The sequence below is a fragment of the Archocentrus centrarchus genome, chromosome 5 (assembly GCF_007364275.1).
Source record: "Archocentrus centrarchus isolate MPI-CPG fArcCen1 chromosome 5, fArcCen1, whole genome shotgun sequence".
NCBI lineage: Eukaryota > Metazoa > Chordata > Actinopteri > Cichliformes > Cichlidae > Archocentrus > Archocentrus centrarchus.
The window spans coordinates 30,625,368-30,638,927 of record NC_044350.1 but is presented as its reverse complement, the minus strand read 5'-3'; the positions used below and the strand labels follow the sequence as shown (position 1 = coordinate 30,638,927).

General features: G+C 41.6%; 1 protein-coding gene across 2 annotated transcripts in view; it reads left to right on the top strand.

Annotated features, from left to right (window-relative positions):
• The window catches only part of arhgef10la (Rho guanine nucleotide exchange factor (GEF) 10-like a), a 122,524-nt gene that overhangs the window by 30,552 nt on the left and 78,412 nt on the right, over nucleotides 1-13,560 (top strand). The window contains exons 5-12 of one of the 2 annotated variants that reach the window (XM_030730454.1): nucleotides 143-238; nucleotides 341-468; nucleotides 1,740-1,835; nucleotides 2,566-2,674; nucleotides 3,773-3,879; nucleotides 4,220-4,297; nucleotides 8,649-8,828; nucleotides 9,945-10,061. In XM_030730454.1, the coding sequence (XP_030586314.1) occupies nucleotides 143-238; nucleotides 341-468; nucleotides 1,740-1,835; nucleotides 2,566-2,674; nucleotides 3,773-3,879; nucleotides 4,220-4,297; nucleotides 8,649-8,828; nucleotides 9,945-10,061 (911 nt within the window). The remainder of the gene's footprint in view (nucleotides 1-142; nucleotides 239-340; nucleotides 469-1,739; nucleotides 1,836-2,565; nucleotides 2,675-3,772; nucleotides 3,880-4,219; nucleotides 4,298-8,648; nucleotides 8,829-9,944; nucleotides 10,062-13,560) is intronic. The other variant, XM_030730455.1, reaches the window with a different exon arrangement.

The following is a 13,560-nucleotide window of genomic DNA, read 5'->3' as shown; positions in this document are numbered from 1 at the left end:
TGAAATATTTAGTCAGCGCAAAGCTGAGTTCGAGTGTGTGTTTGCTGTTTATTGAGAATTATCTAACACCAGCAGGTACAGCTATTGTACTGAAAGTAAGAACAACAGTATTTATTTCAGTTCCGCTGTTTTACTCCGCCAGCTTTATCTGCGACTGAAACCGACCCGCAGACAGCCGAGGCTTCCGAGGTGATCTATGATGACGTTCCAAGCGAAGAACCCCTCTCTCCTGATGAAGGTTAGGAGCCGCAGACGTGCATTAGCTTTTTTGTTTCCTCTCTCTTAGATCTCGGTATGCGGTTTCTGATGTGTAATTTTTTTTTTTTTTTGCATTGAGCAGACATGATCTACGAAGATGTTCAGAGAGACGGCGGTCCTCTGGAGGCAGACAACGGATGGAGCTCCAGTGAGTTTGAGAGCTATGACGAGCATTCTGATAACGAGGCCAAACTGCCAACAAAGAGCAAGGTAGAGCACGCGTGAACGCGCTCTCGATACCTTTTTTTTTTTTTTTTTCACCCCCGCACACACAAATTGTCATCTCTCTATATTGCAAATGGCATCATAACCGACCAGGTTGTTTTGGTTGGTTTCCAGCACGTAAAAAAAAAAAAAAATCAATGTGAATATTTCATCTGCTGCTTCTCTAGTGCAGTTGTCTTTATTAATGTACAGAACTGTAAGGAAACTATAAATAACATAAAAATGTACACCGGGCTGTCTAGCTTTATACTTTCATTGTGGGATGAAAGTAAACAGAAGGCATCTCTTTTTGAAAACCCTCAGATCTCTTTGCCTCTTTTCTGCCAAGGATGTTGTTAATCAGTGTTCTGCTTCAGAGTGTCCTTCCACATGATGGCACTGTGCTCACATTCACATTGTGCTGCGTTTCCTTTATGCTTCACCAGCCTGCAACGTGCATACCCACGTTGCGGGCGTGAGGAAGATTTCTATCATTCTAATAAAAAAAAAATATTTTGCTCAGTTGAATCCTTATCAATGTATAGATTTATACCTACCTTTACATATTTTTACATATTGAAGGTGTTGATATAACTCCACGGTAATCCAAGAAAATCCCAAGTTAAATTAATGCTTCGAGAAGCAAGGGAGACCAGGGTAACAAAATGCTGCTCGTGAAGGGAGAGAAAATGAGTTCAGGTAATTACACAGGGGTGTGGTGTGAAAATCCCCCCCAACACACACACGCACAGTTCCCCCTGCAAACTCGTCCCAGGCCGCTGAACAAAAGGAAGAATTCATCGGCATTGGCTCAACAATTAATGAAAAAAAAAACTGTGACCATTAGGGCGCAGTTACCCTTTTTGGCAAGTACAGCCTTGATCAAAAACATGTACTTTTTAATTAGTTTCACCCAATTAATTTTTCTACCAAGTGTACCTTAAGTTCTCATCTTGTCTAAGAAACCTGGGAGAGCTGCAATAGAGTTTGCTTATTTAATATGTTCACTAAACCGCCTGCAACCCCCGCCATCCTTCTATAAATCAAAGGCCATCAGTCTGATACAGCATAACCCCTTTGACCAAAGCAGTGCTTCGAGCTTTCACTCTGTGCTTGTGATTAATTCCCAGTGTTTCGTTGCTTGTTTTGCCTTGATCTCTTTGCCTCCATTTCCCTTTTCTATTTCCTTTTTTCCCACTCCTTCATCCCCCTTTTGACTTTTGTGGCTAAACACAACCTGCACCCGTGCCCTGCCCCTCCTTGTCCGATACCTGTAGCTCTCTCCTGAAATGCATCGGCTGAGGGAACGGTGCGCCTGGACCAAACGGGAACTGGCTATGAGGCTGTCTGGAAAACACAACTATGACATCAAGGTATATCTCCAGCAGCAAGTGAACACAGCAATATCTCACCGTGTCTTTAGAGAGCTAGATGTTTGCCAATAGGATTGATGTTCACCCTGAGCTGAAATATGCTGCCTTGTATGTTCAGCTGATATAAAGGCTTAACTGGCTTGCTGTACCATCCTTCCCAACTTGCCTGTGGACTGTGACTTTGCTTTGAGATTCCTGGTTGGTCTGTTGGTCTCTCTCACTCTCTCTTTCCCTGCCTGGTTTAATATTAAGATATATTTATGGAACACATTAATTATTCACTAATATTCTGCATATTTACTTCCATAAACACCAGTGCAGCTTGCCCCCAATTAATGACCTACTTTCCTGAAGTTGTTCCATTGTTTAAAAATACTAGCACCGTGGGTATATTCTGGGTCTGTGGAGTCTTGTTGCAGGGCTTCTGTGATACTATGGGTGGAGTTTGTGGTCAGCTGAATGCTCCCACCATGAGCAACGCAGCTCTGTTACTCTCATGTGGAACCCTGTTACCATAATCTTCCCATGATACGCTCATAGACTCACTGATTAGAGCCTGTACAGCAACCCACGGGGAGTCACAGATGGTGAGATTCATGATGAGTCTACTGAGCGCCACTTGCCTCCATTTCTCTCCAGAGGAGCACAGTAGGTTACCAAGTTGCCACAGCATGGCACTTTCCTCATGCGCTAACGCTCTTTGTTGTCTCTGTCTGCTCTTTCTAACTAGGTTCAGCAGCTCATGAAGGCTGCGAGAAGCGGAACGAAGGATGGGCTTGAAAGGACTAAAATAGCCGTCATGCGAAAAGTTTCCTTCCTGCAGAGAAAAGATCAATTGGGTAATGCAGGAATAGTCTGAAAAGTTTGTAAATCTTGGTCAACTGGCTTTTGGGGATAGAAGTTACACTATGTTTATGAAGTTGTGAAGTTTGGGTTTTGTAACTCTTTACAGTTGACACTTTGAATTATAGGCAGTTGCTTGTATATAAAGCTAGCCAAGCCAAAGAAGCGTTTCAGGCAGAGAGAATAGAAGGTCTTACTTTTTCTTTATACAAATCCCTTCAGGGAGAAATGAAAGCACTGTGAAAAGCAGATCTCACTGATTATAACTGTAATAAATAAAACAGACATGCTTCCTCAGTTTTCACACAGACAGTGTGGTCGAGTGATTTATTCATTTATTTTATTTATTTTTTGATGTGTGAGAAAGAAGAAAGATGAAGCACCTCTTGTGCTCTCATATAGGTTGCGTTATAAGGACCTCCGCTTAACAACCGAAATGGATTAGCATCCATTAATGGAGAACTGAGCAGCCCTATAAACCACAGATACCAAACCCACACCTCCAACAAATCTTAAAGCCATCACAAAGAGGTAAAGAGGCCAGTGCTGCTATTTATAGGTATTGATGGAGGGGAAATCAGCACAACATTGTATTCTTTTTCCACCAATCCTCTGCTATCATTCCAAAGTCTTTAATTGGAATTTTGGAAGCTTCTAGTATTTATGTCTTTATGGTTATGGGTGAAGTAGGGATTTTAGAAACTGTTGAATGTCTTTGTGCCAATGCAGAGATGAGAATGTGTCGGGCTGTGTTTTGCAGTCACACTTCTTTGTGCCTCCTTTACTCCTACAGAAATACAGTATTGGTTGATTTTTTTTTTTTCCTCCCCCTTTTTCGAAAGGCCTCTCTGCCTCACCCGCTTTCTCTGTCTCGCTCTCTCTCGCTTCTTTCTCCATTGCGCTCTCTTTTCAGAGAGTACAGAAGTCTCTTCATATTTTAGAGGTAATAAACTTAGTGTGTCGCAGTTTTTCTTCAGCTGCAGTGAGATGTGAGGGCTGCATTTCTGTTATTCTCTCGCTCCCTGCCTCAATCTCTGTCGCATACGCGCTCTTTAACCATTCTGTGTCATTCTCTTTTTTTCATTTCTCAACAGCTGCAGAAGAGGAAGATGATGCAGGATATCTGGATGTGGCTGTGTCAGAAGTGAAGCATCCTCCCCCACAACTGAGCCCGATGCCAGAGGGTCTGACTAGCCACCAGGTACACCGGAGCGTAGCAGCTTTATGTTTACTCTGGTTCCAGTTGAGGCTGTTAATATTATTTGTTTATTATTGCCACAATTTTTACACAACATCACAAATTTAAACTCTCCATCCTGTTTGGAAAACTGTGCTTTGTACCTGTTGCAACAGCTGCTGTCGTGTCATAGGAATTCCAACGATTCAGCGGTCTGTCTTTGAGTCTTTTCCTCCAGTGACAAACACATTATTATAGTTCAATCCATCAGACTGTGCCATGCTTAACTGAAAGCATATACATACTTCAGCCCAATCATGTCCCCTTAGCTCTAGATTTTCTGACTGGTCTGTTGTCTGCGCAGGTTGTCAGACGCCATATCCTTGGCTCCATCATTCAGAGTGAGCGCAGCTATCTGGAATCTCTTAGGAGAATCTTGCAGGTAAGCTATTTAGTCTAGTTGTCCTCTTCTGCCACATGCAATATCATTAAAATGTAACCATTATGAATTACACTGAAAAGAGAAGTGATGGTATCAATCAAATTATTGAGGTGTCTCGGTGTAAATAATCCTGATAAAACGCCCGTCTTCATTTTTGTGATGTTGTGCTGATGCCGAGGGAGAGAGAGTCTATCAGAGTTGCATAGAATGGGCTGCAGCTTCTTGTTTTTAATCTCCCTTCTTGGAGGGGAAAAGGAGACTTTTTATCTCCTAATCACTGAAAAATAAGAGGCGCACCTACCGAAATGCACTCAACAGTGATCAATGGCTACAGTGAAACATCTTTCACTGTAATGATAGAATGTTGTTGAGTGACATGGTTGCATGTTATACTTAAAGTGGTATAGCTCTTGCGAAATCTCTCTTCTCTTATGAGAGTCCAGATAAATATAAAGTAGTATCCTGAAACATATAAAAATTTGCAACTGTACCTAGCACAATTACATAAAAAAAAATTGTAAATTCATTATTATATCTAGCTGCAGCGGTGATATGCTGTGCTGCCTTGCAAATTTTTATGTTAATTATCTGTTTGCTGTGGTGGACTTGCAAATCATGAACAACTAGCAGGGCACTTGGAGAGCAAATGTTTTGGCGTTGCCAACGCCCTCTCTCCAGTTAGCGTGGAGTTACAATGCACAGTGTGCCATATTTCTATTCTTGGTCTCTCTTTGACATCACACAGGTCCAAAAGTAGAAAAAAACTGTTGGTTATCAACCATTCAGAGCTTGGCATGAGGTTTTGGTTCATAGGGATTGCTTGCACGTACACTGACCTCATTATTTGAAACTTGGTCAACTATAATAAGAGTTGCTTGCACCATGCAACAAGTAATGGGTTTTTTCTTTAAATAGATCAGTCAACTTAATACACTCTGTTTTTACTCCAGTCTGACATTACCTCAACTGTAGCAGACATTCAGTTGTGATCAGAAGTTTACATACACTCATGAATATCTTGTTAATTTTGGGCATTTATTGATTTCTTTGAGCTGTTCTTTACAATAATTGTATAACATACCTCTTTAATGACTTTCAAAAACAAAAATTTATTTTGGATTTTCTCTAATCCACACAGGGTCAGTAGTATACATTTGGGCTCAATTATCTACATTCTCTAACTTAAATTTTTAATAAGTGGCGCTGAAGGTTCTACAGTGACTTTGACTTGACAAGTCCAAGACTTTTTAGCTTCTCGTTAGTGATCATTTTTAACTGTAACTTTTAGTTTCTCTTTGAGTGTTGTCAAACAAATCCTGCTTATGCTGATAAAAAGGATTTATTTGACGGCACTTATTGGATCGACCAATACTGAGAACAATGGGAAAGGAGCTCAAGGAGCTCAATGAAGACCTAAGGAGGAGAATTCAGTCATCCAGGTTATGGTAGTCTCTGGAGCTTGAATAAAGGCGACTGGGCTTCTTTAAAAGTTCTTGAAGAAGCCTTTCAGATGAGGTGAAATGTCTTCAAGAAACTTTATACAAGTCCAGTCACTTTTGTCAAGTTCCAGAGACAGCCTTTTAAAGCATCTGCAAAGACTGTTTATGTTCCACAGCCAGCACCCCAGAGATTCTCACCCTGCTTGGGGCCTCCCCTGAGACTATTGCTCTGCCCGGGGCCACCCCTAAGATTGAGCACCCTGCACCTGTCCCAGTTCCTAGGGTGAGGGTGGCCAGGGCACAGCCTATCCCTGCACCCGTCCCTGTTCCAAGGGTGAGGGTGGTTTAGTGACAGACTCAACCCCGGCTGTCAGGGTGTCCAGAGGAGACTGGGTGCCCTGGCTGAGCAGCCCCAGTCGTCACATCTTGAGTGTCCCACTGAGCAGCCCCAGTCATCGAATCTTGAGTGTCTCGAGAGAGTGCAGTCGGACTCACCACAAGCTTCAAAAGGCCCTGATGAGGATCCTCTGCCTGTGCCAGAGCCTGAGGGTCCCTCTCCACCTGCACCTGAATCTGAACCTGAGGCCGTGGCTCCCTATCTGCCTGAGCCTGAAACTGAGTCCGTGAATTCCTCACCGCCTGTGCACAACTATGTGGGTCCCTTGGTGCCTGAACCTGAGTCCGTGGGTCCCAAGCTGCCTGTGCATGAGCCTGAGTCAGAGTCAGAGGGTTCTACACTGCCAGAGTCCGAGAGTCTGGCGCCGCCCAATCCCAAGGGTCTCTGCTTCCACTGCTGGTCAACTGCTGTGCATCCAGAGGTGTGCTGCCACCACCACCATTTTAAGAGTCCTGTTGCCTCCACTGACGCCAGCCTCTAGAGGGTTTCCTTTATTGTCAGACCCCAAAAGGTCTTCTCCACCAGTGTCGGCCTCCAGCCATGCTACCTGAGGGTCTCTGTTGCTGTCATCAGCCTCCAGCTGTGCCACCAGAGCCTCTAGCCAAGGCTCTGGGCCACTAGCCACTCAGCCAGCCCCCAGAATTGCTTTGTCTTGGTCACTGGCCACCCTTCCGGCCCCCAGAGTTGCTTTGCCCCTGTCATTGGCCACTGCCTCTAGGTCCTGCCCCGTGGTCAGGCCGACCCCAGAACACTGTGTCTTCTGTCTAACCTCATGGCTGGGCTGGCCAGCAAAACTGTTCCTCTGCTTTCTGGGTTTGAATGCTCCCCTTTTTGTCTTTTTTGGTCTGTTTTTGTTTATTCAACTCTGTCTCCAAGTCTGCATTTTGGGTCCGCATGCTTTCCATCCACACATCACATGACACAACCATACTGAAAAATTTGGAATACACTTTAAAAAATGTTTTAAATGAAGAGTGGTTCAGATATCCAGCCAGAATTATGCCAGAAGCTTGTTGATGGCTACCAGAAGCATCTGATCGAGGTGCAATTTTCTAAGTGATATTTAACCAAATGTTACTGGGGGTGTATGTATACATTTGAGTCTCTATGTATACTTGACCCTATATGGATTAGAGAAAGTCAAAATAATTTAAAACCTGTGCACCCACCCAATTCTCATTTTTGAAAGTCATTAAAGCTGTATACTGCACTGTACCCTGTAAAAAGCAGAGTTCAAAGAAATCATTAAGAGCCCAAGATTACCAAAGCATTCTTGCACATGATGAGTATATGCAAACTTCTGACCACAGCTGTATGCGTGGAAGGGTATTTTGAGTTTCACTAACCAAACACTAGAGATGCCAACATAATGATGCATCATGATGGTGCATGCATACGCAGAGGCTAATTGTCCTACCGTAGCTAGACCCATAGCTTTTTTTTTTCAATCCATAAACCATTGTTTTGTGTGTTTTGTGACAAGAATCAGTCACCATCCTGGAGTGAAATGATTTAAAGGTCTGTGGCGTACATTGTGTGTAAAAGATGGACGTCTCCTTCTGTACTGAAAATTGAAGCCAGTGCAGTACTGCCTGCTCTCTCTTCTATGGACCAGCACAGGTTGACTCCTCGGGTTACAAATAGGAATCTTCTGACATCATTTCCCTCAGTCAACATTTATCTGATGACTTAATGCTCTCTGCTTTAGTTTCAAGTCTAATTTAATACAGCTTTTTGTTTGTAACTTGTGTTTCAGTTGAGAATAAAATATGTTTTAAGCCAAGTAACTTTTAGGGAGGTTCTACCATGACAAGGTTCTAGCATTATAAGCCTACAGTGTTTATCAGTTAGATCCATGATGTGCTTTTCACATCAATAAACCAGAATGGTGTTGGCCAAAACTCTGAACTTGAGACTTTAAAACCAGTCTACAAACCAGTAGTTGATGTCTCTGTGAATACGTCCATGTTTTATATACCATATATAGTGTGGACCAGGAAAAATGGCCAACATGGTTTCTTTTGGTGTTAAATACTGTTTTTATCTTTAATTTACAGCTTACACGTGATATCTATAGTTCAGGTTCAAGGAAGTTACTTGCTTTGTATCCACAGAGCGTTTGTCAAATCATTCCTGTATTAATCTCTGCCTCTTTTCACCATGTTGTTCTTTTCATCCTAACTCTGCTGGGAGGTCTTTTTTTTTGCCATTATTATTCTGGCTTTTATGATTACAGGTCACATTGAGTTCTGAACATGTTTGTTAGTGGCAAATGCTATTTTACAATCCTTGAATTACCGGGCTTCTAGGCACAAGGTCTGAATTTTCTTACTCTCCCTGATTCACAAGAAATTTGCTGGTTACCCTGCAGTTTATGTCTGTTTATGCTGCTGACAAGAGAAATGCTTAAGAGAGTGGATTGCTGGTTCATCTTAAGAACCTAACCCCACACCCACATACAGTGTATTGATATAAGCAAAAATGAAAACACAATTTTCTGTCACAATGTCCCCAGGAGTACCACAGACCACTGATGGAAGCTGATCCACGCATCCTGAGCCCACGGAAAATCCGTCCTATATTTTACCGAATCAGGGAGATCACCCAGTGCCACTCCATGTTTCAGATTGCACTGGCGTCACGTGTGGCTGAGTGGGACAGCACGGAGAAAATCGGAGACTTATTTGTTGCCTCGGTTAGTGTGCGTGCATGTGCATGTTTATGGTGTGTACATGTGGCAAATGGAATTGAAATTGGAGGCTAATTTGCTGACTTATGCACGTGTGCGTGTGTGTTTATGTGCTTTCTCTGTTTCTAAAATGCAATCAAAGTCTTGCATTCTGTTTAGAAGCACTCATATTGTTCTAGCCATTTCTATCTAACATTATAACGCCATCTTTGCTACCAGAGTTATAATGAGCCACAGGTTTTAGATCGAGCAAACAGCGATAGTTTACTCCAAACATGGAATCAATTACAGTTGTGATGAATATCTCAGATGCATCCAGTTCTCTCTGGGATACGTGTTTACAACTTTTGGTGCTCGAATAGTAGTGTTCAGCATGAGCTTTCCTTTGTGAGTCTCAGCCATGTGCTCATCCATAAGGTTGGCTCATTATTTGCCTATCAGAGGGGCTGATTTGACTCTCTGCACTGCTGGTCATTATAGTGCTATTCCATTGATATCATAATACCTACCACCAAATGAGGACACATTGGAAACAAAAGTACTGGGACTGTGCACTCCTCACTGAGCAGCCTTTTTTTCATGTGGTAATGTATCTGTACCTGCAAGGCCTGTTGTAATATCTGAGAGGCAGTGTCCTGAGGGCCAGTGAGAGCAAAGAGGGTTAAATCCTTCATGCAATTTGCCAATTCCCCACTACACCTCATAGTGCCACTATCAGCTGTCTGGTTTGGGTTTAATTGAGGAGAGAGAATAAATGACACAAAACAGACACACCCCCTCACACACACACACAAACACACGCACATACACAAATTCTGCCACCTCATTCCTCTTTGCCCAACTTCTCAAATGGCTCGTGAAGGGTGTTTTTCAGTAACTGGAATGGTAAACAAACCATTTTAAAGCACTATACTTAAGCATCCATTTTCTGGCCTCTCTTTACATTAAAATTACGTGCAGGTTGTCCTGTGAAAAGGATGGTTAGTCATTTGAGATATTAGAGGAAATTGCATGACAGTGTATACTGTTATAAACAAAAACATGAGCACCTGAACCTCTTCTTGTTGAGCTGACTCAAATTCCGAAAATCATGCTTCCTGTTTGTGGTTTTTCTTTCTACAGTTTTCCAAGTCCATGGTGTTAGATGTATACAGTGAATATGTGAACAACTTCACTAATGCCATGGCTCTCATTAAAAAGGCGTGCATGTCCAAACCAGCTTTTCTGGAATTCCTAAAGGTGAGCTTCAATCCATGAGCAAAGTATACTATGCATATATATATATATATATATATATATATTTTAAATTTACAATTTAATGTTACTCAGTTGTGTTTTACCTCCTATTTTTTTTCTTTTTTTAGTGTTTAGCAAATGCTGAATCTAGCAAATCCTCAAATCTCATTGATCCATATAATTTTAGCTTTATGAAACATACAACTAATTAAGTTTATAAAAAAAGATGGTTATTTACACAAAAATGTGATTTAGCTCATTGACTGTATTATGTCCTGATTTTGTGTGTGTGTGTGTGTGTGTGTGTGTGTGTGTGTGTGTGTGTGTGTGTGTGTGTGTGTGTGTGTGTGTGTGTGTGTGTGAGATTTAAAGGTGTGTTCTTCTGTTTCCTTAATGTTTCAGACATTAATTAGAAATCATGTGCTCATGGGTAACACAGTGTATGGAAGGCGCCATGAAATGATTTGAACAATTCCCTCTGCTCCCAGCATTTATGCATGAGTATGACCCAGATCATTGAGCTGTAATGCTGATTTACAGAACCATATCACCCAGCTGACAGGCTCCAGATAAAATGTGTCCTGTTCTTTCTCTTGAAAGGTTCCTCTTTCTCTCCCACCGCATGTTGCACCTCTTACTGGCAGTGCAACGACAAACAAAATTACAAATTACACGGACCCAAACAGGGAAAAATGCTGAATTGATGATGGGCTTTAATGGGTTGGTTTTAAAATATAGTGGAAGCAGTGACATTATCAGACTATTTCAATGTGATAACAAAGTAATCACTGTAGGTGTAGACATCCATCTTGGTGAGCTCAGTACTCATCAGTTGATAGTTTTGGTGCACTAATTAAAAAACATTCTCAAAGGGATTTACATACAAACAGCTATTTTTTTATTTTTACAAAAATCCTGAATGAGAAAATTAGACAATACATAAACTATCAGTAACATTATGACTGTAATTAGGTAATTCAAATTAGGACTAATTGTAGTTTCAGACATTCTGTATTTATGTGCATAGTAGCGTAGCTTAAGTTCAAGGGAGTTTGTTCTTGGATGGCAAGACTTGTTATTAACCCTGCTGGAGATGTCATTGGCCTGATGCACTTCGTGTCAGCTGTGGAGAGAAGTATCCACTTGACAGGTTCCAATCCAGTCTTGCCCTATTCCCCTTTTTCCTTCACATTAAAAATTGATGTCAAGTTTTCACCCAAAATTAGCAGTCAGTTACAGCATGTCTGTAAATGCTGAGGCTTCTTGCTGTTTAATGTTTAGGTTGCCTGGCAACAAATACAGTTTTATGCAGTAAGGTAAAACTGCATATATTTCTGGTGGCATTGCCAGGTGCGTACTTTGGAATAGAATAAAATTGATTGATCTTGCATGTGCTTTGTGCTTTTTGCTGCTGCTGTCTCACCTGCTTGGTGTGGCTGACACTGCAGCAGATACTCAGAAGACAGTGGTTTGGATGACAAATGACAAAAGGGGACGACTTTGTTGCATTATCCTACATTGCGACTGTCAGCCAAGTACAGCTTATTTTCCAGAGAAAGACGTTTTTTTCATGGATACTTGGATCTCATTTAAACAGCCTTCATGTTTTACTCAGGAGTTAAAGTGGGTGGAGGAACCCTAAAATGTTTTCTTTGGCCCAGCCTTTGAGGACAGGCTGTGTTTAGCACACCTGCACTGGTGTTAGCTATGAAGTTTACTGCTTTTTGTAGATTTATCCAAGGGCAATCTGCATTATATAAGCAGATGTTACATGATCTGTCATGGCTACTTTAGACCTCTGCCCAGTATAAAGCCAGTATAAAGGTGAAATTCAATGTCAAGTAACATGATAATTAGCATTATCAGCTTGAAACTGACTGAAATTGACAACCGCTTACAAAGTCCTTATATAAGCAAGGCTTGCCACTCACAGCCATCTTGAAATCCAAAAAATGATGTGGGCTTTAAAGATAATTGGGAAACTTTTCTGGGAAAACCTGGTCTTGTTAGGAGAAACGGCATCCATCCCACTTTGGATGGAGCAGCTCTCATTTCTAGAAATCTGGCCAAATTCATTAACCCCCTCCCCAAAAAAAACGTGACTACTCAGGGTTGAGTTGCAGTCTTACACGCCTCCCGTCATCCCTCCAAAAGCCCATCGCCATAGAGTCGGTGATTTTAACATCTGTGTAGATGCAGAAAATGACAAACTCAACATTGCGTTTAATCTATTATTAGATTCAGTTAGCTTCTCCAATTGAGTCCACCCACCACTTTAATCACACTCTAGATCTTGTTCTGACATATGGCATAGAAACTGAAGATTTAGCAGGATTCCCTGAAAACCCTCTTTTGTCTGATCATTTCTTAATCACATTTAAATTTACAGTAATGGATTACACAGCAGTGGGGAATAAATATCATTACAGTAGATTTATTTCTAAAAGTGCTGTAAATAAGTTTAAGGATATAATTCATCCACTATTATCCTCTTCAACACCATGTACCAACACAGTGCAGATCAGCTACCTAAATCCTGCTCCCACAGTGGTCGATTATCTTGTCAGTAATTTTACATCCTCACTGCGTACGACTTTGGATGTTGCTGCTCCTCTGAAAATAAGAGCCTCAAATCAGAAGTGCCTGACCCCCTGGTATAACTCACAAACGCACAGATTAAAGCCGATAGCCCGTAAGCTGGAGAGGAAATGGCGCCTCACTAATTTAGAAGTCATTTCTCATCAGGATATGCAGATATTAAACAAATATTTAAGACTGCTTTCTTGCATTTGCACAATATCTTTAAAATTAGAAACATCCTATATCAAAAGGATACTGAAAAACTAGTTCATGCATTTATTACTTCTAGGGTGGACTACTGTAATTCATTATTATCAGGCTGTCATAAAAGCTCCCTGAAAAGCCTTCAGCTGATCCAAAATGCTGCAGTTGGAGTACTGACAGGGACTAGAAAGAGAGAGCAGATTTCTCCCATATTGGCTTCTCTTCATTGGCTCCCTGTTAAATCAAGAATAGAATTTAAAATCCTTCTCCTCACCTACAAGGTCTTGAATAATCAGGCCCCATCTTATCTCAAAGACCTCATAGTACCATATCACCCCAATAGAGCACTTAGGATTTGAAAGTTGAATGGGAGGCAGATCCTTCAGCTTTCAGGCCCCTCTTTTTTTGGAACCAGCTCCCAGTTTGGAATCCGGAGACAGACACCCTCTCTATTTTTAATATTAGGCTTAAAACCTTCCTTTTTGAAAAGCTGATAGTTAGGACTGAATCAGGTGACCCTTAACCCTCCCTCAGTTATGCTGCAGTAGGCCTAGGCTGCTGGAGGCTTCCAAGGATGCACTGAGCATTTCATCTTCACTCACCCCTTTTAACTCTGTTTATACACTGCTATGCATTTAATCTTTAGTTATTATTAAACTCTGGCTCTCTTCCACAGTATGCTTTTTATATCCTGTCTCCATCCTCTCACCCCCAACCG